The sequence below is a fragment of the Triticum aestivum genome, chromosome 6B, assembly GCF_018294505.1.
Source record: "Triticum aestivum cultivar Chinese Spring chromosome 6B, IWGSC CS RefSeq v2.1, whole genome shotgun sequence".
NCBI lineage: Eukaryota > Viridiplantae > Streptophyta > Magnoliopsida > Poales > Poaceae > Triticum > Triticum aestivum.
Window position 1 is genome coordinate 715,640,042 of NC_057810.1, and position 23,946 is coordinate 715,663,987.

Sequence of the window (23,946 nt, forward strand, 5' to 3'; positions counted from 1 at the left end):
TGAAAATTCTCTAAACAAGCATTGCAATTTGATTTTGGCCCTGGTACATGTAGTAGTAGTAATGTTTGAGGGTTGCATGCTTCGGTGCTAAATTTGCATCAGCGGTTGACGTTTCTTGAGTGATTATAACTTGTGGAATATGCTGTCTCAAACTATGGAACATGAGATCTGCGTTTAGGAGCAGCCAAGGTGGTTTCTTTTTGTTGTACACTCCAGTTTGATTCTTGTGTGCATCACACTGGTTCATAGTCTGGAACATTCAGTCTTGCTTGCTCTATGTTTGTTCGATGTCCAGGGGCCCAATTACAGTTAAGTTGTGGATACAACACCTATTTCACCAACAACAGAGAACACAACAACACAATTAGGGCTCACAGTAAAGCAATTGCAGTTTCTTGCTAACAACAACACAATCACAGAGAACACAACAACACCTATTACTGAATTAATCTTGCACTGTCGTACTAACAGCCAACAGTATTTCTATCTAGTGAAGACTAAAGTTGCATCATCAGCAGCTTCATATAGAAGATAATGATTCCTGTTTTTTAGTCTACTGTAATTGTTTTTTAGCCCACAGCACTTTGCATTGTTTTGAGGTTTTGTACATCAGCTTTCTTGCTAATCCAGCCCACGCGGCTGCTGTACTACTTGTCAAGTGATGCTGCTGCTGCTATCTGCGAGTTGTTGCTGCTAGTTGTGATTTTGTCAAGTGATGCTGCTGCTACTTGTGATCTTCTAAAATAACCCCTTTCTCCTGAAACGTTGATTAATTTCCGTTTCGGTTGAGAAATGGGGCACTCCTAGGTCAAGAAAATTAGCAAAGGTCATGCCCAATTTTCTTGACCTAGAAGGTGCCCGATTCTCAACCGAAATAAAAATTAATTTGCTTTAGTGGTTGGATTAGTTTAGTATTTTATTCACACACTCAGACACCCTTGCTTGCCATGTGTGATAGAGAGATAGTGAGAGGAGACAATAAGCTATCTGCAGCTTAATTTGCATTGCATACTAGCTAGATAGCTTTTGTTTTTCAGGACCAACCGAACAATACATACATATACCTGTAGGCACCAGCTTAATTTCCAAGGCAGGACAATTACTTGCTTCATTATATTCATCCATCCATCCATTTTGCATCATGTACAGAACCAAAAATAATCGGAGTTTCTGTCTGGCTTCAGAAGTCATAACACATGCATTTGGGTAACCCTAAATGTCAAAATTGCACAAGTCTAGACCCCTTTATGCCATATACTTTCTATTTTTCTTCATCGGAGTTCGACTGCGCATTAACCCAACGTGTGCATGACTCGATGGTCCAGGAAGGAAATCGTTTCCTTTCATCAGCTAGAAAAACTGCCAACGTTTCAAAACTGCAACTTGATGAAGATTGGAGTATATCTTAATAAGTTTACCCTGTTGGGGCACATCACATACACACATTTGCTCAAGTCCACTCTGGCCCATGTAGAGCTGAAACCCAGTTTAGTTCCTTGTATCACTTGTCGCTGAAAACCGTTTGATTGTTTTCACGGAAATGATTTACAAGTTCAGCAAGTGATGAGCTGTGAGAATAACATATTCATTAGGGTAGGCGTCTCCTGCCCTATGCTGAATGTGGTGCAATTTTCGACGCAGATTCATAATTTGCAGCTTAGCTTATCTCTTGGCCCTCCAATTAAAATATAGGGGTTGACCTTCACCACGGCCGAAGCTTCTCTGCATCTATATATAATGGACATTCCCTAGCTTCTGAACAATCAACACAAAGCAGCAGGCCTGAGTGTCTCCAATAGTCATCCTTGTGTTTGTGTAGGTTTTCTTTCCTTGGTCCATTGAGCCTTCATTCATGGTTATGAATGATATGCAATGATCAGCCTGCTAGCGTTTATCCTCTCCGCGTGTTTGAACACCCTGCGGTGTAGTAAAAAGTAATTACAGATACACTCACCCACATAAGTATTCAACACAATGAAAAAATAGTACAAATTAAGGAAAGGCAATACCATTTCAGACGCTTGTCTTCTAAAAAGAAGAGTGAACTTTCTAGACACACCCCTCAAGAACTAGGTTACCCTGAGAACGTGGACTTGGACCTTAGCAACAACACACTAACAGGTTCTATCCCAAAACACCTAGGCAATATCACAAACATCTCTCAATTGTTCCTTGACAATAACCAACTTTTTGGCGACATTCCTCGAGAATTAGGTTATTTGGTCAACTTAGAGATCTTGTTCCTTGACAATAACCAACTTTTTGACCAAACTTTGTTTCTATTTAGAGAGAAACATGGCCCACAACGATGAGGCCGGGGGTTCGGGCGGCAAGGCATTCTGGGAGCTGTCCCAGGAGATGGAGGAACAACCTCACTTGTATGAGGCCGCCGCCTTCCCCACCGATCCTGAGACCACTGATGGTGCCGCCGAGGATGACCACACTGATGCCACCACTGATGGTGCCGCCGAGGATGCCACCACTGATGATGGCGGCGCCCGCACAGATGGCAGCCAACCGAAGAGGCAACGGAAGGACCGGCGCCCGATCGTGCTCCTCACCCTCAAGGAGGAAGTTACTGAAGTGGACTCCAACGGGAATCCAACGGCGCCCGAACGAATAGTCAAGGGGTACTCGCTTCAGCTCGGGTGCATTGTCCGGAGCACCGTCTCGATCAACACCGAGAACCTGAGGCATCCTGACCGAGGGAATTTGCGCCACCTCCTCTTCACGAAGCTGCACGAACGATACAAGTTCCCCGCTGAATTTGCAAACACAAGCCTCAAAGGGAATAAAGTGAACAATGCTGCCCTCACGAAGATGAGCAAGGCCCTGTCTACTTGGAAAAGCAATGTGAAGAAAATGATCGAGAAAGGTGAGAGTTATCAGAAGATCAAGGAGAAAAATCCTTCGATCACCGAAGATGACTACAACGACTTCAAGATCAATTGCTCGAGCACCGCAAGCTCCCAATCAAGTGAGTGGGGGAAACAAATGCGGGAGCTGAACATAGGGGAACACACACTCGGTCCCGGCGGTTACAGAGTGGCGGAGCCTATATGGGACAAGGAGGAGGCGGACCGTGCCGAGCAAGGCCTACCGCCCCTCTTCGAGAAATACAGCGGTAACAAGCAGACCAGGAACTTTGTCAGGGCCCGGTACAAGAAGGACCCGAAAACAAAGGAGCTTACCACGGATCCGAAGACCAGGCAGCTTGAGCTTGTTCTGGTAAGGAATACACCCCCGCGTAATTAGCTCCATATGGTTGCATTCTAATTAATGAAGCCAAATTTCTAAATGGTTCACATTCCTTCCGCAGGCGACTGAAAGCAGTAGCGCGGGGTCGACTAAGAGCAACCCTTGGGACACCACTCTAAATAGGGCGTTGAATGTAATGAAGAACAAGGATAAGCTCAGTAAGCCGACGTCAGCTGGTCGTGTGGCCGGCAAAGGCTTGTCGACAAAATGGGGGTCATACTATACCGCTGGTGTGCGGAAGGAGAAAAAGACCAGCTCGGAAAGCCAGGCGCGAGAGGTTCAAGAACTCAAGGCACAGGTGGCGCGGATTCCGGAGATTGTCCAAGAGCAAGTGGAACAACGACTCGGAGCGACGATCACCGCCCTTGTGCCTACCTTGATCTCGGGGTTGAGTGCGTGGATTGCGGGCGGCCAACAGGGGCCGCCCCCGATTCCTAGCTTCACGGCCAGCAACTCGCATAATGCGATGGCGGGGCCATTGGTGCCTCCGGCGGAGGCGGCATTGGTGTCTCCGACGCCGGCACGGGAGCTTAATGCACCCGGGTGTACGCCGGCCGGCACCTCTTCAGCAAGCGGCCCCTCCGTCAACTGCACGCCCGCCGTTGGCGGTGCGTCGACATTAGCCGAGCTCGACGCCATCATCACGGTAACTAATTAAGCCTCTCTCGGCCGAGGACTTCATCTCCTTGCCTTTGACTGGGCATCCCTGACGCCCTACATGTTTTCGCAGGGCGCCGCCGACGTTCCGTGCACTCTCCTCCACTTCGTGAACAACGAGTTGGTCGATGTCGCCAAGGGCAAAATCGTTCAACCGGGCAACCCCTTGTTCCACGGTACCCAGATGCCACCCAACTTGTTTAGGGTTCAACTGGTTCGGGTGCTGCCAGGCTGCGACGACTTGTTACCTCCGATTCGACCCGTCGGGGCCGACGATGAAGACGTGATGACCCTCAGCGCCTGCCTGAGCTGGCCCCTGCTTTGGCCGAAGAGCCAGATTCGTTTGGGGGCGGGGGACACCACCCCAAAGACAACACCGCCAGTCGTGCCGGCGCCAAGTCGGCCCCATGGCAAGACCGCCGTAACGGTGCCGGACATCCCTATGCCACTGGATCCAAACATGCATATGGCACAGGATCAGAACGACGACGACGACGACGATGATACATTTGGCAACGTCGATCAGTACTTTGCCGATCATGGGTACGATGGCGACTTCATGGGGCCTCCTTCTCAAGAACCAAACCCAACAAAAGACGTGTGCGATCTAGCTGGTACCGCGGAGAAGCCAAGTTGCAACAGGCGCCGTCTGGCGTTCAGCTCTCAGGAGACGCCTCCAGCTGCCGACTTCACCGAGCCTCAGATAGGCGAGGTGCGAAATATTATCAGCCCCAACACACTCAAGAAGGCGGTCTGTGAGCAGAACTCGGTCCCATTACAGGAGAAGAAGAAGGCACGCAAAAGAAAGACTAAGAAGGGTGCGAGCCAGCCGGCACCGAGTACGATCCGTGCTCAGGACGGGCCACCTTCACCGCAGGATATCTCGAGGAGGGTGCATGTGGCGGGTAGGGCGATGCTACCGACAAATATGCTCAATGCTGCAACCGGTGCTATGCGGAGTCTGCATGACAGTGTTCTTGCTTTGGAGAAGCGGCGTCTCAGAGAGAAGGATGTGGCATACCCGGTTTTCGCGGCCAAGGTGCCAGAGGGCAAGGGCTTTGTGGATAACTCCATCGGGCGTACGATCGTCCTGCGTTTTGATGACATCCACGCTATGTTGAACCTTCATCCGCTGCACTACACCTTCGTTCGGCTATTTTCGCTGAGTATGGAGATGCGGATCATTCGCGACAAGACCCCGGACATCGTGATAGTCGACCCCTTCTACATGCGTGCCAAGATCTTGGGCAGCGCTGGGGACCGGCAAGTCGCGAGTTCTTACCTCGAAGGCGTCATTCTGGCAAACCAAGATAAGGATAACTTCCTCGTGCCTTACTTTCCCGAGTAAGTCCTCCCCTCAACCGGCCCGTAACATATGAATTCTTACATTTCGATCGTTTTTCTTTTAACATTCCGTGTTTTCTGCAGTGACACACGTTGCACGCTCATCCTCCTAAGCCCCAAATATTCCATGGCCACGTATTTCGACCCGGACCGTCAGTCGAACGTAGACTACACAAATGTCAAGAAGGTTCTTGATGATGTTCTCCCCGGCTACGCCAAATCTGGAGGCACCTTCACCAGGCCTATTCGTAAGTACGGCAAGCACGTGTTCTCCCACAATACGACGTTCTGCTGCGTCAAGCAGCCGCCTGGCGGTCAGAAGGGTGCCTACTACGCCATCCATCACATGCGGGCGATCGTACGGGACCATCATCAACTTCTGCTACCGAGTAAACTCAAAGATTGGGCAAAGAGCGTGTCGGCAATCCAGGACGCGGACCTCCGACAAGAATTCTTTCGCATCCAGTCGGAGTTTGCGGAAATCATCCATCAAGATGTCCTTCGTACCTCGGGGCAGTTCTACCTCAACAATCAACCGTCCAACAGTGACATCGACACAATGCTACAAATGCAGGCTGACAACGACCGTTATTTCATGACTCCCACGATAGACGGCGGCTTCATCCACGCTCCGGTCCCTTGAGTCGAGTCGAAAGCAGTGATGCTGTGTCTAGTTCTGAAACATCGATTGGCTCATGTTGTAATTAAACTTTAATGAACTTGTAGTATGTCTCTTTGGTTTCGAGAGTCGTTCAACTTAGATGTAATCGATGCTATTAATGTCTTGCTTTTCTCTTCCGATCGTTCTGTTGCATACTTATATATTGCTTATGTATTGTCTGTGAATTGGTACTAACGTTTCGTTTGGCTAGTGCATAGCGATGCCGACGTATGTCGTGTACAAGGGTAAGGTTCCCGGAGTCTACGATGACTGGGAGGAGTGTCGGAGACAGGTTCACCGATTCAGCGGTAACAGTTACAAAGGGTACACCACTAGGGCCGAGGCCGAATCTAGATACGCCCGCTATCTAGCGGGAGAGGGGAGGGAGCGTTGGAGGAACCGGATGAAGACGAGTTTCATCGTGATGATGCTCATCGTGATGACCGCAGCTCTCTTCTATGTGATGGTAGTTTAGATGATCGATATCGACTTGTAATGTGAAGACAAACTCGCTACTCGCGGTCTCGAGACTTGTAATATAATGTTCTATCTTTGTTCGGTCTTTTCAATTCGGAGACTAATATGATGAATTGTATTCGGAGACTAATATGATGAATTGTATTCAAAGACTAATCTTCTATTGTATTCGATGAATCTGTTGTTGATGTGTGCTGTCTATATTTTGTCAAATTATACATTTTGTAACCTGTGCAAAAAACAGAAAATAAAAAACAAAAAAAACCTAATATTCATACTAATGGCGCATCACATGACAGTGCGCCATTAGTATGACAGTGCATACTAATGGCGCATCACTGGGTAGTGCGCCATTAGTATGCCGCGGTTACTAATGGCGCATCCAGTGGTGGTGCGCCATTAGTATGCCAAAGCACCTGGATATACATGGCCCCTGGGAGGCATACTAATGGCGCACCCTGGCCTATACTAATGGCGCACCCGCGGTGCGCCATTAGTATACCAGATACTAATGGCGCACCAGGTGGTGCGCCATTAGTAAAAATTACTAATGGCGTGCTATTAATGGCGCACCACAGATGCGCCATTAATGGCCATACTAGGTGCGCCATTAGTAGGGGTTTTTCTAGTAGTGTATGGCTACACACTTGTTAACTTCTCACGTTTGATGCACAAAGGATACAAGATTGAGCATGAGCCTTTTATTTTGCCTAACCAAGCCGATCAAGTGTTTTACCTAGAAGACGAATTGAACCCAGGTTGGTCAGTGGTGATGCAGAATAAACTACCTAGAGATAGATGTGACACTGGAAATGATGAATGCACACGAGACGTAGAAGCTGAGCCATTCCATGTTTCTCACCTCACGGATATGTTTAAAGCGAAAAGGAAAGATCAACATTGGGTAAGGCCTGATATTGAGGGAACAATTGTGGATGCTAATGATAATTCTTTGATCGATGAGGAACGGTGATGGTACATCATATAAAGGTATTTCTCTGTTCAAGCAACATTTTCTTGATTATATATACATTGTAGTTTTAGCTAAAATCAAAGCTGAGTTTGCAGGACATTAATAACCATTGTATGTTCTTGCAGATCGTTGGCTGAGCTTACACCCTTCAAAAAATTCGAAGGAATGAGGTCTTTCACTCAACATATAAACCCAATTTTTCTTTTTCTTTATTGCTTTTCAGTTTCTCGTCCTATTTTCCATAGATGCTGCCATTGTGGATCCCTATATGCATTGAATTGAACTTGACTCTTTTTTATTTTTTATGAACTTTTTCTCATGCGCTTCAGTGAATCTTCTTTTTCAGAAAAAATTGCAAGTCAAGATTACAAGGATTGTTCTAAACTGCTGGATGAAGCAATGTGTTCTTTTAGCGGGCTTTTATATGTTTGCATAGTTTTTGCTCTTCAAACATCAAGCTTGGAAAAATTCAGAAAATTGTTACTAAAGTTAAGCTTTATGTACGACATATTGTCATTGGAAATAGATACACTTTTGTCGAAGAAGTATTATGTCAGATTTACCATCTTGTAAACTTAGTTTAAGTCTGTTTGAAATTGGCGTTTTAATTTATGTGGGATGCTTGTTTGCTGTCAAAACCTGATTCAATATTTTCTTTGTTGTTGTGAACCAACAATTGCACGTGTTACTTCTGTTGCTTGCACTTGCAGCTAGGTGCTAGCTGTTGTGCCTGTTGCTTACACTTGCAGCTGGTTGCTAGCCATCTTGCCGCTCAGATCGGGTGCCTAACTATTGATGATATGCATTTGAACTGCTGATGCAATGGCCAGTAGTAGAGGAGCCATGGGGACGCACTACAGCAGAGGAGCCATGGGGACGCACTACAGCAGAGGCGCTCAAAGAAGAGCAGCAGAGGTTGAGGTGTTCAAGAAAGACAGTAGCAAAGTAGCCTTGGTCGCGTGACATTCCCTTCCTTCTCGCTTTTGCCCTTATCTCTCTCTCTGTGAAAGCGTGGCTCCCCTTGATCTTTTTTTCACGAGAAACTATCAAATCTATGCAACTTCAATCATGGCAGTACAACGGACACTAGAAATAATAAAAATTACACCTAGATTCATAGACCACCTAGCGATGATTACAAGCACTAAAGCGAGCCCAAGGCGTGCCGCTATCGTCGCTCCTCCCTCGCCGGAGTCGGTCACAACTTGTTGTAGTAGACAGTCGGGAATTTGTCATGCTAAAGACCTATAGGACCGACGCACCTTAACCGAACGAGGCCTTAATTCCCTTCTCTCCACTCGAACCACCGGTCCGGTTCTTAAAACTATTTTCAAATTTAAGCTCTCGTTCGATGTTGGTCTTCTACTCCTTTGTGAGTATTCACATCAAATACTTAATATTATATTCACTGCATTTCACATTTATGGTTGTTGTGTTATCCTAAAATTCATGTAAAAATATAGTTAATATTATATTCACTGCAACCAGACCGAAAATAGTTTGGTATTTACCAACCAAACTGTATTCTTTTTCATATCATATTACCAAAGAATGAAAACACTATTTACCAAAACAAGAACGTATTATCATGTTGACACATGGGCCCTATGTGTCAAGGTATTTGTGATCTATGCATGCAGTTGATTTTAGTTTTTCTAGTCCCCCCTATAATAGAGCTTGTAACACTATGTATCAACCATGATTATGTGTTACTACCATTGTTGAACTACGTAAACACATTTCGGTAACACATATTCATATGTTACCACGTCAAGATCTATGTAACACACTTGACCAACACATATTTACATGTTACTATTACAATATCCCGGTAACACATTTTGAGGCCTTATATAGTATATGTTACTGCTGTTGTTCGACACAAAATGTTGTGTTACAGTAATTTCCCTTGTCACACATTTTTCAATCTGTTACATAATTGTGTTACTTAAAGTCTGTTTTGTTGTAGTGAGACTGCTATGCGTCGTTGGGATATTGAGAAGATAAAACAGAAACGGTAAAAACAAAAAAGAGTCACGCAACTAAGGACACACAACTAAACAACTACACCACCACCAATGCCCTAGACAATAGATGAACCACATGCAAGGTTCTTTGAAAGCAACGCCTCCAGAAAGGGAACACGCCCAAGCACTGCTATAGCCCGTTCCGGGTGTTGAATGCCGGATCTTGGGGTTTTACCCTGAAGAGCACGTCTGAGAAATCTATGACTTCCAACAAAGGCGCGGGGCATAAACTCCATCATTGACGGGTGCAACCAATGAATGTCAACGGAGGAGTCCAGCTAATTGAATGAATCTCTTGCGTCTTGCATCCATAGATACGGGCTATGTCAGGTCTTACTTGTGTGTCGAAGCTGACAATAATGGTAACAACATACATAGAAAGAAGGAAGACTCCACGTTGCTCTTTTTTTTAAAGAGAGTTTCCTCCGCAAATTCATTTACCAGAATCTAGTGTTCGTTACAGGCCATAGCTAAGTCCAACTAACGAAAAGGAAAAGAGTAGAGACGTCCCATGACCAAGAAGCCTCTCTCTAACGGGACGAAACGCCAAAGCCTGCTGGTGTCCATCCATGCAGTGTTCAAGGATATGATCCGAGCCCGAGTATAGCGTGCAAGGTGGACGGGAATTAAGAAGAGATTATTTTCTTCAAAATGGTGGTAAATTTCCAGAACCTATAGATCAGATAGTGACGAAAGAGCAGGTGGACGTTTCTTTGCGACTGCTACTATACTCGAGGACGTACTTGATCGCTATATTTATAAGCTAAGTCTTCCTTTCGAACAAACAATATTTTCCCAACGCTCGAGAAAAAGGGGGAAAAGTGTAGCTGTCCTGGCCATTGCCATCTTACCGGGTAACACGGGCTTATCATTTGCAACATGTCTACAAAACAATATAATGACGTACACATCTCCCCAACAGCCGATATCATATAAGATTGCTACACTGGAGACAACAAGTTCGCTTTACTAAGCTATGATATATAACCGGCAATTGCTATCTAGCATTGCCAAACAAGAAGTACCTAGCTATTAGATACAGGAGAGGAGCTAATTCAAGGAAGGAATCCCCTGCTTTGGCTGCCATAGGTGTAGACTTTGCCAAGTCTAACTCTTGCATCGAGTTTTCTCTCCGATTTCTTTCACCGGAAACCAACATTCATTACAGACCCCACTAGTACAACTAATACGAATAGGAAAAGGAGCAGAACGGTACGTCCCTTCAGCGAGGAGCCTATGTCTAAGGCTAGTCATAATGAAGAGTAAATTAGACTAGTGTCATACATATGATACCAGTTTATTGTTACCTTCGTAGTGCAAAGTACTCCCTCCCTTCCTAAATATAAGTCTTTGTACAGATTCCACTATGGACCACATATGCATCTATATACATCCGTATGTGGTCCATAGTGGAATCTCTACAAAGACTTATATTTAGAAACGGAGGGAGTATCATAGATGGTTGCATTTATTAGCTTTTAGACTTAGTTTCTCAAAATGTTATGTGATGGTAACATAAAATCGTCTTGGTAGCGCCACTGATTTTTGAATCATCTAGACCAGTTTTGAGTGCCCACTTCCGCATCAAGAAAATCAGTAGCAGGAAAGTAAACCGCCTTTAGTGTCCGCAAACTCAGTGATTCTTGATCTTGCAATATTCTCCATGACCGCCTGGCTAGCAACCAGAGGTTGAAAAGCTCCATGTCACAGAAGCCTAGACCTCCTCTGTATTTCGGCATGCACATGCAATCCCAAGATACCCATGCCGTTTTCCGTTCACCCCCTTTGCTGCCCCACCAAAATTTCCGGATCATCGATGTAATACACTCGCACAGGCCCCTTGGTAGTTTGAACATTGACATGGAATATGTAGAAACGGCTTGCACAATAGACTGGATTAGGACCTCTTTGCCCCTGCCTGGTAGCATCTTCTCCATCCATCCTTGTACACGCCTCCATATCCATTCTTTGATATACGAAAAAGTTCCATTCTTCTCAGGTCCAACATCCAATGGTAAACCGAGATATCTTTCATTCAATGACTCATTTGTTATCCCCAGTACACCTTTCATTGTTGCTCTAACCAAGTCTGGGCAGCCTTTGCCAAAAAAAACTTAATGACTTTTGGGTATTGAGCTTTTGTCCCGAGGCTTGACTGTCCAAGTCATTATAAATTTTTCCTCCGCTTGTTGATTTGCTTTGACTGTCCAAGTCATTGTAATTTTTTGCCATAAGTTCATTATCAGAAAAAAGTCAGCATGACAAAACCAAGACGTGGCCTAGCATAGCTTGCAAACAATACAATGGGAGTGGTTGGCAATCGGCCAGCATGGTTTATTTGAAACTGCCCTTTTAACATGTTTTGCTGATTTTGAGCACTGAGAGCCTGATCATTTATTCCCGAAGTGAAGGTTTGGAAGGTCCCAACCCCATGAATTACACACAACACCCCCAAAAAAGAATGATAGGTTTGCTCGACATCTTGGTGAGCATAAAATAGGCCAAACAATATGAGTGACAAACCAAGCATTGTAATGAGCAGTCCAATAATCAGGTAGCTAGTACATACTGTGTTTCTTCTCTCCGAGAGATGGAGGGACATGGGAGCAGATCCAGTGTTCCTCCAAAAGATGTCCATGTTGCCTCCAAGTGAGACGGAACTGTTATTTTCAACAAACACTCTGTGTCATGGCACACCACCTTGCAGATTATTATCAGACGTATCCAGATGGGTGAGCTGCTTTAAGTCGCCAAACTCTATTGGCATGAAGCCCCAAAAGTTGTTTCGCTGAAGGATTAGGTATTCTAACAGTGCAAGATTACCAAAAGAACCTGGAACTTGACCAATGAAATTGTTGGAAGACAAGTTTAACAGCCTTAGCCTTGAAATATTGCCTAGTGAAGCAGGGAGATGACCTTCAAAATTGTTATTGTCCAAACAGAGATGTTTAAGATCCGGGAAGGTGTCACCAAAGTTCGATGGCAGTGTTTTCCCTAGCATATTGGAATATAAGTATAAATATTGGAGAGAAGACTGATTGTATTTGTACAAGGTTTCTGGGATTCCACCTGATAGCATATTTCCACCAAGGCCTAAATAAACAAGAGATGGGAAAATTCCCATCTCATCAGGAATGGTTCCCGTGAGCTTATTATCAGTAAGCACGATGTCTTCAAGCTGACTGTTGTTTTTTAGGCTTGGTTGGATTGTTCCGGTGAGATTATTTGAGGAAAGCCATACTTCCCTTAGATTGGATAGGCGACCTATAGCAAGGGGAATTTCACCCATTAGTAAGTTGGCAGATAGGTCCAGGATCCGTAGCTTGGAGCAGTTTGTGAGAGTATCTGGAATGGTCCCTTGCAGTGAGTTGTGTCCCAAGTCAAGGTATTCCAGTCTGTGGAGACGGTTGAGAGGAGGCAACTCGCCGGTGAAGCCATTTTTGGACAGGTCCAATGTCCTAAGAAATGTTAGGTTGCCAAGGGATGGGGATATCTGGCCCAACAACCCTTGTTCGCTGAGGTGCGGCTTAGTGACTCGCCCCAAGTTGCAGTGGACGCCCTCCCAACTGCAAAGAGGGATGTTGGCATGCCAAGATCTTAAGGCTTGTCTTGAGTCGTTAGTGATGTCCCGCTTGAAATCTAGCAGCGAGATCATGTCTGTGATGTTATCATAGACGGTCATCGAGGAACAACGGATGCTGCCGACTCCACAAGAAATCAGCAGTAGCGACAGTAGCATAAAGGTGGGGGCGAGCCTTGTCGCTTGACTTAAGTCCCTATCACCTGCAAAGAGTGAATAAAGAATAAAACATTGTGTGTACTATGTTTACTGCAAGATTGGTCATTGTGTGCATCAATCGATACACAAGCCTGTACCCATCTTGTTTTCAAAGTGAAAAAAAACTTATGGGTAGGTCCAGTGGTGGAGCTAGGGGGACTGGCAGGAGCCATGGCTCCCCCCATGACCCAGGAAGTGTAGTATAATGCCCCTATTTTCCTTCAGATTTTAAGAAATTTTATTAAGATTACCATCATTTGGCCCCTCTCATCAATATTATCACGCATTTGGCCCCCTAATCGATTTTTCCTGGCTCCGCCAGTGTGTAGGTCATGAACAATACCAGTAGGCTTTGTGAGCTTGCTCTCATGAACAATATTAATAGGTTTCATGATCCGACGAGGGAAAATATTAGAAGTAGAACCCATGTGAAAAGTATTAGTTTTGCCTTCTGCGAGATTTTTGTGTTTGGCAGCAAACAAGATGGAAGAAGCAATACTTTTTTTCGACAAAAGGTGAATTTTATTGGCTCAAAATGAAGCATCAAGAGGATATATAACACAATGAGCACACAGCCGGCCTCTGCGTAACTAAGATGCACACAGCCAACCGAAAATACACAGGAAAACACACATGGAAGAAGCAGTACTTGAGTGAGTAATCAGGAGGAGACACCTTTGCCCAAGAGAGAGGTAGCTAGGGCACCTTTGCTCGGCCGGATCGCACGGAACGGCAGCCTCTCCTGCGTGGTTTTGTCGCCGCCGGCCGGGCTGTGAGGTGTGTCAGCCGTGAAGCCTGTGAGTTGAGTTGGAAGTTGGAATGCTGAATGCTGGACGCTCAGCTTGCTTTGCTTGCACGGGTTTAAAAGAAAGAGTGCTGCTATACACACGATGATGTGTGAACGACAGCGTATATCGGTCCGTCCATGCATATCAGTAAAGTGTAGCTGTCGTGCAGGCTGTGTCGTTCACACAGCAGTTTCGTAAAAGAAAACCATGCCCACACCTGCAAAAATATTCTCACGCACGGCACCTTATCAAAAGTCAAAAGGAGAATAGACCTTGCCACTTGGCTTAGTGCTGACTTTATCACGCACTCACGGCACTTTATCACGCGCGGCAGCATGTAGAAAAAGAATTTATTTCTTTCTTTATTTTACGATCAACAAACTTGAGGAATGGTGACTTGGTAATGCGAGCATGACTTGTCATCAAAGAAGACTTTTAAGAAGGCACTCCAACTTGTCTGCCGTGCTGTCTGAGTCATGGCAAATTCTAGCCACTACAGCAACAGCACTAGCTAATTGAGTATAGGAAAAGTATGCACGGCAAGACCAATACTCCTATCCTATATTGCTGTTGTGGTGGAATTATACAGAGAAGCTGCTCTGTCCATTCTCATTTCCATCTGCCATTTCCCGACCAATATGACTAAGCCTACGCTCCTTGTCCGAAGCACTGCCCTGCTCCTTTGCCTATTGATCTTCCAAGCAGGGTCCACTTCCCATGGGCAAGCGAGTGTATCAGGAGCCCGCATCAGCAGCGACCAATATGCGCTTCTGTCCTTCAAGGCAAGCCTCCTAGACCGTGCTGACCGTCTCTCGTCATGGCAGGGTGAGGATTGTTGCGAATGGAAGGGAGTCCGGTGCAGCAACAGAATGGGCCATCTCATCAAGCTCAGCTTCCGCAACATCGACATGGACGAATACAACTACCCGAATATGAGCAGATCATTGAGCTTGTCAGTAGGCGAGATGAGCTCTACTTTGGCTACTTTACAAAACCTGAGGTATCTTGATCTGAGCGGGAATTACTTCAACTGTACAAGCATCCCTGTGTTCTTGGCTTCCCTCAATAACCTTAGGTATCTCAACCTCTCGTTCGCCGGATTCAGTGGGGCAATACCTTCCCGACTTGGCAATCTCTCAAAATTGCATTATCTTAATGTCAGTTGGAACGATTTCCAAACAATGGATCTTGCATGGTCACCAGGTCTCTCTTTGCTGAGCCATCTTGACATGAGTGGTGCGGATCTTAGTTCTGAGAGGGATTTGTTTCAGAGGGTTAACATTCTTCCTTCTCTTGAAGTGCTTCTGTTGCCCTATTGTAGTCTAAACAATACCATGTCTACTAGTATATCACGTTCCAGTCTCACATATCTAAAAGTCCTTGATATGTCTGAGAATAACTTCGATACTTCACTCAAGAATGCGTTGTTTTTGAATCTCACATGTCTTAAGGAGTTTTACCTCTCCTATTCGGGATGGCTAGGGCCCATTCCGAGTGATTTGGCAAACATGACGTCCCTTCAAGTCATCAACTTCCAATCATATTGTGGGTTTAATGCCAGGTAAATTAGGAAATTTGTGCAATTTGACAATGATGTGGTTTGACGGCAACAACTTAGGATCGAGCATAGGGGAGTTCATGGAGTGACTGCCAAAGGGCTCATGGAATACACTGCAAGAATTCACAGTGCATGATGAAAATATGATTGGGAATCTTCCCATCTGGATTGGGAACATGACCAATCTCAGTGTTCTTCAAGCATATGAAAATATCTTAACTGGCACTGTACCTATAGGAGTTGGAGCACTCAGCAATTTGAAAACACGTTTTTTTTCGAAAAGGGGAACTCCCCGGCCTCTGCATCAGAACGATGCATACGGCCACATTTATTATAAAATAAAAGAGGTTCAACAAGGTCTCAAAGTCTGCAAACAAAAGCAAAGGCTAGCTCACACAGAGCCTCAAAGCCAAAACAAAAATCCCAACAAGCCACAACCGGCAGGCAAAATAAAAGATAGGTAAACTAATTGCCTATCCTATTACATGATCGCCATCCAAACCGGTTAAAGATATCCCGCGCTACCATCTCCCACCGGACAGATCCAGTAACCAAACGCTCCCTGGCCTCCGTCAGAGTGAGTAAGGACCACATACGGATGAGTGCAGTAGCCCGGAATACAACCTACAAAAAATGAATAGTTGTTTTTCTGTTAAAAGCCAGATCATTTCTGCAATTCCAAATTGCCCATAACAACGCACATACTCCTACACGAATGTGTCTAGCTGTTTCGGACTCTAGCCCAGCAAGCCACGTCCCGAATAACGTGTTGACCGGAGTCGGAGGAGTAATGTTAAAGGCAATTTGGACAGAGCGCCACAACCCCCGTGCCAACGGGCAGTCAAAAAAGAGATGCTTGATAGTCTCGTCCCGATCACAGAAACTACACCTAGTAGAACCTGTCCAGTTGTGCTTAACTAAATTGTCCTTTGTTAAGATTACTTGTTTATGCACAAACCACATACACACTTTAATCTTCAAAGGGACCTTAACTTTCCAAACATCTTCGGAACTAGGAATTACACTAGTGTTAATGATATCGATGTAGGTCGATTTAATAGTGAACTCCCCAGATCTAGTAAGCTTCCACCACAACTTATCGGGCTGATGAGTTAACTGAACCTCCATCAGTCTACGGACTAGGTGAAGCCATGCTTCCCATCGGTCACCCACGAGGACCCTCCTAAACTGAATGTTGAGTGGAATGGACTGCATAACCGTGGCAACAAGAGCCTCACGACGCTGAACAATACGATATAGGAACGAATACTGGGTCGCCAAAGGAGTTTCACCAAGCCACGTATCCTCCCAGAATCGAGTGTTGGTGCCATTACCGACAATGCACCTTGTTCTGTTAAAAAAGGTAGCTTTGATTCTCACGATCCCCTTCTAGAACGGCGAATCGGTTGGTCGCAGAGTGACCTGGGATAGGGTCTTGGACTGCAAATATTTACTACGTAAAATATGCGCCCAAGTTGCCTCCGTCTCAGAAGATAACTTAAACAGCCACTTACTAAGCAGGCATCTGTTCTTAACTTCAAGATTTTCAATACCAAGGCCCCCCTGGTCCTTTGGTCGACAGATAATATCCCATTTGGCCAATCTGTATTTTCTCTTAAGCTCATCACTCTGCCAAAAGAAACGAGATCGATAGAAGTCCAGCCTTTATCTAACTCCAACTGGGACCTCAAAGAAGGATAAGAGGAACATAGGTAAACTCGTGAGCCCCGAGTTAATAAGAATCAACCGGCCTCCATAAGACATGAGTTTTCCTTTCCAGCAACTCAGTTTCTTCTCAAACCGATCTTCGATGCACTTCCACTCACTGTTTGTTAGCTTACGATGATGAATGGGAATACCAAGATACGTGAAAGGTAAAGCCCCAACTTCACAACCAAACAATTGTCTATAAGCCTCTTGTTCGTCTTTGGCTCTACCAAAACAGAACAACTCGCTTTTATGGAAATTAATCTTCAGCCCCGATAATTGTTCAAATAAGCATAACACTAACTTCATGTTCCTCGCTTTTGTCAAATCGTGTTCCATAAAAATGATTGTATCATCAGCATATTGCAGAATGGACAAACCACCATCTACCAGATGAGGCACCAAGACATCCACCTGACCGGCCTCCTTTGCCCTCCCAATCAGGATCGCCAACATATCAACCACAATATTGAACAAAATTGGAGACATAGGATCGCCTTGTCTCAGGCCCTTGTGTGTTTGGAAGTAATGACCTATGTCATCATTCACTTTAATTCCAACACTCCCTTTTTGCGTGAATGCTTCCACCTGGCGTCGCCAAGCTTCATCAAAGCCCTTCATGTCCAAAGCCTGTTGAAGGAACGGCCATTTGACTTTATCATATGCCTTCTCGAAATCCACTTTGAAAATAACTCCATCCAGTTTTTTCATGTGAATCTCATGAAGCGTTTCATGAAGGACCACAACCCCTTCCAGGATGTTCCTGTCCGGCATGAAAGCCGTTTGAGAAGGCTGCACAACAACATGCGCAATCTGTGTTAGCCGAATCGTTCCAACCTTGGTGAAAATTTTGAAGCTCACATTCAAAAGACAGATAGGCCGAAATTTCTCGATTTTCACGGCATCTGTTTTCTTAGGGAGTAGGGTTATTGTTCCAAAATTAAGATGGAAAAGCTTCAAATGTCCCGAGAACAAATCATGGAACATCGGCAACAGGTCCCCTTTAATAATATGCCAGCACTTCTTATAAAACTCAGCCGGGAAACCGTCCGGCCCAGGTGCCTTATTATTTTCCATCTTGGAAATGGCCTCAAAAACCTCTTTTCTAAGAAAGGGGCGGTTAAGATATCGTTCTCCACAGCAGTAAGTTGAGGTACATCTTGGAGCCTAGACTCATTCAGCGACACACAGTTCTCCTCTGGTGGTCCAAACAATCATTTGTAATACTCAGTAACGTAAAGCTTCAGATTATCCTGACCGATAATTGTACCCTCATCTTGTTCTAGCTGGAAGATTCTCTTCTTCCTTTGTTTTCCATTGGCAATCAAGTGGAAGAATTGCGTGTTCGCGTCCCCCTGGACCACTTTGCGTACCTTGGCTCGTAGAGCCCACTTTAATTCTTCTTCACGAAGTAGCTCTTTCAGCCTCATCTCAGCGTCAAGCTTGGTATGAAGCTTGGTGGCTAGCAAAACTGTATTTTCTGATTTTACATCTAAGGCCTGAATAAGGGCCAGAAGCCGCTCCTTCTCAGCCTTATAAACCCCACTAAGATGTTTACCCCACCCACGTAGGAAACTTCTCAACTGCCTAATCTTATTCTGCCAGCGCTCAAGCGCATTCCTACCGCCTGCATCCTTAGCCCACTCTCTGGCTACGAGATCTAGGAAGCCCTCTCTCTCGAACCATGCAAGCTCGAACGAGAACAAATTCTTATTGCCCGAGTAGGTAGCCCCACCAGAGTCAAGCAACAGAGGCGTGTGATCAGAAATCCCGCGAGAGAGAGCCTGAACAGTTACAAAGGGCCAATCGACACTAGCAAGTACCCGATCCAACTTCTCAAACGTTGGATTGGGCAAAGCGTTAGCCCAAGTGAACTTCCTACCTGAAAGCTCAATCTATCTCAAATCCAAACTTTCAATATTAGTGTTGAACATGAACGACCATCTCCCGTCGAAATTATCATTGTTCTTCTCATCACGTCTCCTAATAATATTAAAGTCTCCCCCAACCAGAATGGGGAGTTGCTCAGACCCGCAAACCCTAACAAGGTCAGCCAAAAAATCAGGTTTGAACTCTGCCTGCGCGGCACCATACACCGCCACCAGAGCCCAGTCAAACCCATCAACCTTGGACCGCACCCTGAACTTAACAGCAAAATCACCCATGATCACGCTTCTAACTTCGAGAGAGTCGCATCTAACACCAAGTAAGATCCCTCCCGATCTTCCTCTCGGTGGCAGACAATGCCAGTCAAAATCAATACCCCCCGATAAAGTGTTGGTGGTGAGAAATTTGCTCTACCCATTTCGGACAACGCAATAAAGTCCAATCTATGCTCGATGGAAGCTTCTGCAAGGAACCTCCTTTTAGCCAAGTCCTTAAGGCCTCTGCTATTCCAAAAGACGCCTCTCATATCTCATCATGGAATTTTTTAGCCGTGCGGATCCTAGCACTCCTACGTACCGCGGACGTCGGGTATATCTTGCGCTTCCATTTGCGCTTAGGGCTGGTCCTCGTGCCCACCCGGTCCTCTCTCCCCGTTTCTGGGGGACAATCTACTACCACCTCGACATTCTCATCCTCCTCCTCCTCTGGCTCCGGAAGGGGAGGCGCGAGATCAGCACAAAACTCGTCGAGCACCCGAACTCCCAAAGCATCAATCTCGGAATCATTCATGGGTTTTACAGCGGCTAAGTTACGAATCAATTCTAGAGCCCTCTCGGCTTCCAGATCAAGAAAATCATTAATAGAATAGAAACTTCACCCTCATTACTGCCTAGTGAAATTCCTATTTGGTTTGCATTATCAACAATCTCATCATTCGAAAAATGCAAGATAGTATTCGAAGTATTCACCGACATACCAGTAGTGACTTGGACGTCATGAAGCTTGGCCGCCCTCACGGCACAGCGCTGCTGCATGTCGTCCACCTCCGGACGGCCCTCAAGCCGACAGCCCAACCGTCGCCCCTCAGACTCCTGGTCTGGAATCCCGCCGAACTGAATAACCTCCTACCACGTGAAGTTGCCCGGGGAGTGACCGCCTGTCACCCTTCGAACACTCAATCGGTCCCCATGACCGGGAGAGGGCGCCAAGTCAGATGATGGGGAACCAAGGGCCACCTGCCCCCGCTCCCCATCCACCCCGGACCGCAGGCCCGGAGTGCTCACCGGTGCCAAGGGTGGGGTGATCCCCCTAGGCGCAGAAGGTGAAGAGGGTCTCGAGGCCACCTGCCCCAATCCCCTTCCAACGACCGGACCTGCCACCTGCAGTACCGGCCCAGCGAAAGGAGAAGAGGGTGCCGAGGCCACCTGCCCCGGCCCCCCTCCCGAAGGTAGCTCCTCCCTCCCGGTAGCCCCGGCCGGAGCAAGAGGAGAAGGGGGCGCCGAGGCCACCTGCCTCGAACCCCCAGCCAAGCTCGGAACCACCACCTGCAGCTCAGCCGACCCAATAGTATCCGAGGGAGGCGAGAACACAATCTCCGAACCCCCCCTCCATGCCAGAACCCTCCACGCCTGGGCCCTCAAAGTCCAACGCAGGTAAAGAATGCTCAAACTCCTCCAGAGATTCCACCCGCTCGCTCCATAGTCTCGGAGGCGCAGTAGCAGGCTCAATGGATCCAAATCTCAGAGTGGTCGACGGCACAGAAGAGGGCGGCGCCGTCCCACCTCCGGTCGTCTGAGCAACTGACCCCGGTCCCGCAGCCATCTCCCGCTCAGGATCAGCGGCTGGCGTCTCCTTGCCTCCCGTGCCATCATCGCCCTCGTGCATATCAACATCAGTGGCAGCAGGTGCCTCAGCAAACAGGCTATCATCCTCAAACTCAATCTCAAGGTTATACACCTGGCCTCGATAAGCCCACTTAACTACATCAGGCACAAACTCAATGTCCAAAATACTGACCAGTAAGCGAGCCACCCCATGAGCTCTAGTGAAGGCCATATCCACTCGCTCGGTCTTTCCCACCAAGATACCCAGACTAGCAACGACACTGGCATCCTGCAAAGGCTTGGAAGAAGCTCCCGTAAAACGCAACCAGGCCTGAGTAAGAGGTTTACCCTGAGGCTCAATCAGCTTCCACTCGCGGAACTCAAGAATGCCCTCCGTACCTGGCACCTTACACATCCCAAAGCTCAGCAACCTCTATAAATCCTCCACCGTCGGGAACTCAACCCGGAACAAGTTAGGCTCAATACTGACAAGCTCCCAGAGGAAGTCTCCTGGAGCCAGCTCCCGGAGCCGCTGTACAATTTGTGCCTCAGAGACTTCACCTTTAGTCACTTTAACAACCCCAGTTGTCATACTGCGCACCTCATCAGGAACCTCCCGCTCGGTCGGAGACTCAAAAAACGTGAGCTCTGAACAGTACACACCGTACATCATAAGATTCGGTAACTGCTCTCTCAAAAGCGGACATGCCCCTGACTCATGGGATGGCTTACCACACCTATCGCATATAACTGCCACACACTCAGCAAAGAAATGGCCCTTATTACCACAGCAGTAGCATAACATTCTTTCCTTCCTGCGCGCATACTTGGCGGCCCTGTCGAGCTTAGTCTTGTCAGAGCCCTCTAGCGACATAACCTCGACCTCACCATTACCAGGAACAACCACGTCCGCCAGTTTCGTCACCACCTCCATAGCCTGGCAAGACAACTCGGTCTCCTCAGTAGCCACGTCAACCGCCGACTGGTCAACGACAACAGGATGCTGCCTTGGACGATAGCGGCCACCTCGGCCACCTCGGCCACCACAGTTACCACGGAAACCACCGCGGTTACGATTGGTCGGTCCAGACGCCCCTTCGACGAATCCGCCCGTCGGCCCCAGGAATGGCCTCTCGTTCGAGCCATCACTCTGCCAAGCATACCCCCACCACCTGTGGACGAGGATCCCCGGTGCTGTCCATCACCATAGGTGTTAAGCCCATCGTCACCCCATTACCCACGAGGCACCGAATAGTCTCCCCCCCCCCAGCCGAACCCTGCGGCAACTGAGCCTGCTTCAACACCGGTGCCGTCAAATTCGGCGTCTGCCGGGCCATGAAATGCGGGGGCCTAGCCCCGGTCTGCATCGCCAAGGGTCGAAGCTGACCACCTGAGGCCGGAGGAGGCGGCCTCGGAGCCAGGGTGCCGCGGCCCGCGACGGCCACAGAGATCGGCACCGGAGGTCGAGGGCCACCCCGTCCCACAGCCGGCGTAGGTGGCCTTGCTCCCGCAGGCAGCTGAAGGAAATATGCCCTAGAGGCAATAATAAAGTTATTATTTATTTCCTTATTTCATGATAAATGTTTATTATTCATGCTAGAATTGTATTAACCGGAAACATGATACATGTGTGAATACATAGACAAACATACAGTCACTAGTATGCCTCTACTTGACTAGCTCATTAATCAAAGATGGTTATGTTTCCTAACCATAGACATGTGTTGTCATTTGATTAATGGGATCACATCATTAGGAGAATGTTGTGATTGACTTGACCCATTCCGTTAGCTTAGCACTTGATCGTTTAGTATGTTGCTATTGCTTTCTTCATGACTTATACATGTTCCTGTAACTATGAGAATTATGCAACTCCCATTTACCGGAGGAACACTTTGGCTACTACCAAACATCACAACGTAACTGGGTGATTATAAAGGAGTACTACAGGTGTCTCCGAAGTTACATGTTGAGTTGGCGTATTTTGAGATTAGGTTTTGTCACTCCGATTGTCGGAGAGGTATCTCTGGGCCCTCTCGGTAATACTCATCACTTAAGCCTTGCACGCATTATAACTAATAAGTTAGTTATGAGATGACGTATTACAGAACGAGTAAAGAGACTTGCCAGTAACGAGATTGAACTAGGTATTGGATACCGACGATCAAATCTCGGGCAAATAACATACCGATGACAAAGGGAACAACGTATGTTGTTATGCGGTTTGACCGATAAATATCTTCGTAGAATATGTAGGAACCAATATGGGCATCCAGGTCCCGCTGTTGGTTATTGACCGAGAATGGTTTTAGGTCATGTCTACATAATTGTCGAACCCGTAGGGTCCGCACGCTTAACGTTTCGATGACAGTTTTATTATGAGTTTATAAGTTTTGATGTACCAAAGTTTGTTCGGAGTCCCGGATGTGATCACAGACATGACGAGGAGTCTCGGAATGGTTGAGACATAAAGATTGATATATTGGAAGCCTATGTTTGGACATCGGAATGGTTCCGGGTGAAATCGGCATTTTACCGGAGTACCGGGAGGTTACCGGAACCCCCCGGGGGGTTGATGGGCCTACTTGGGCCACGAGGGAGAAGAGGGAAGGAGCCAGGAGGGGGCCGCGCCCCCCTCCCCCTCCTAGTCTGAATAGGACAAGGGAAGGGGGGCGGCACCCCCCCTTTCCTTCCCCTCTTCCTCCTCTTTCCCCCCCTTCTCCTACTCCTACTTGGAAAGAGGGAGTCCTACTCCCGGTGGGAGTAGGACTCCCCCCCTTGGCGCACCCTCTAGACCGGCCACCTCCTCCCCTTGGCTCCTTTATATACGGGGGCGGGGGGCACCCCAAAGACACACAAGTTGATCTACGGATCGTTCCTTAGCCGTGTGCGGTGCCCCCTTCCACCATATTCCACCTCGGTCATATCGTCGCGGAGTTTAGGCGAAGCCCTGCGCCGGTAGAACATCATCATCGTCACCACGCCGTCGTACTGATAGAACTCATCTC

The 23,946-nt window shown here is 46.9% G+C and overlaps 2 protein-coding genes across 2 annotated transcripts; one reads left to right on the forward strand and one right to left on the reverse strand.

Annotated features, from left to right (window-relative positions):
* Positions 1 to 10,856: 10,856 nt before the first annotated feature.
* On the reverse strand, positions 10,857 to 14,589 carry LOC123139739 (LRR receptor-like serine/threonine-protein kinase EFR). Its single transcript, XM_044559465.1, has 4 exons — positions 14,551 to 14,589; positions 14,346 to 14,456; positions 13,851 to 14,133; positions 10,857 to 13,180 (listed from the first exon to the last, which is right to left on the reverse strand). Exons 1-4 carry the CDS (start codon positions 14,587 to 14,589, stop codon positions 12,084 to 12,086), a joined length of 1,530 nt encoding a protein of 509 aa, XP_044415400.1. The 3' UTR covers positions 10,857 to 12,083.
* Positions 14,589 to 15,289, forward strand: LOC123139740 (receptor-like protein EIX2). Its single transcript, XM_044559466.1, has 2 exons — positions 14,589 to 15,166; positions 15,285 to 15,289. The coding sequence occupies exons 1-2, from the start codon at positions 14,602 to 14,604 to the stop codon at positions 15,287 to 15,289; spliced, it is 570 nt and encodes a 189-aa protein (XP_044415401.1). The 5' UTR covers positions 14,589 to 14,601.
* The last annotated feature ends 8,657 nt before the right edge of the window (positions 15,290 to 23,946 follow it).

Coding starts and splice junctions, on each gene's coding strand:
- LOC123139739 (XM_044559465.1), bottom strand. CDS start 14,589: ATGGCAGATGGAAATGAGAATGGACAGAGCAGCTTCTCT. Junction 14,457..14,550: donor ATGGACAGAGCAGCTTCTCT/GTATAATTCCAC, acceptor CTGTTGCTGTAG/TGGCTAGAATTTGCCATGAC. Junction 14,134..14,345: donor ACCAAGTCACCATTCCTCAA/GTTTGTTGATCG, acceptor TGAACGACACAG/CCTGCACGACAGCTACACTT.
- LOC123139740 (XM_044559466.1), top strand. CDS start 14,602: ATGACTAAGCCTACGCTCCTTGTCCGAAGCACTGCCCTGCTCCTTTGC.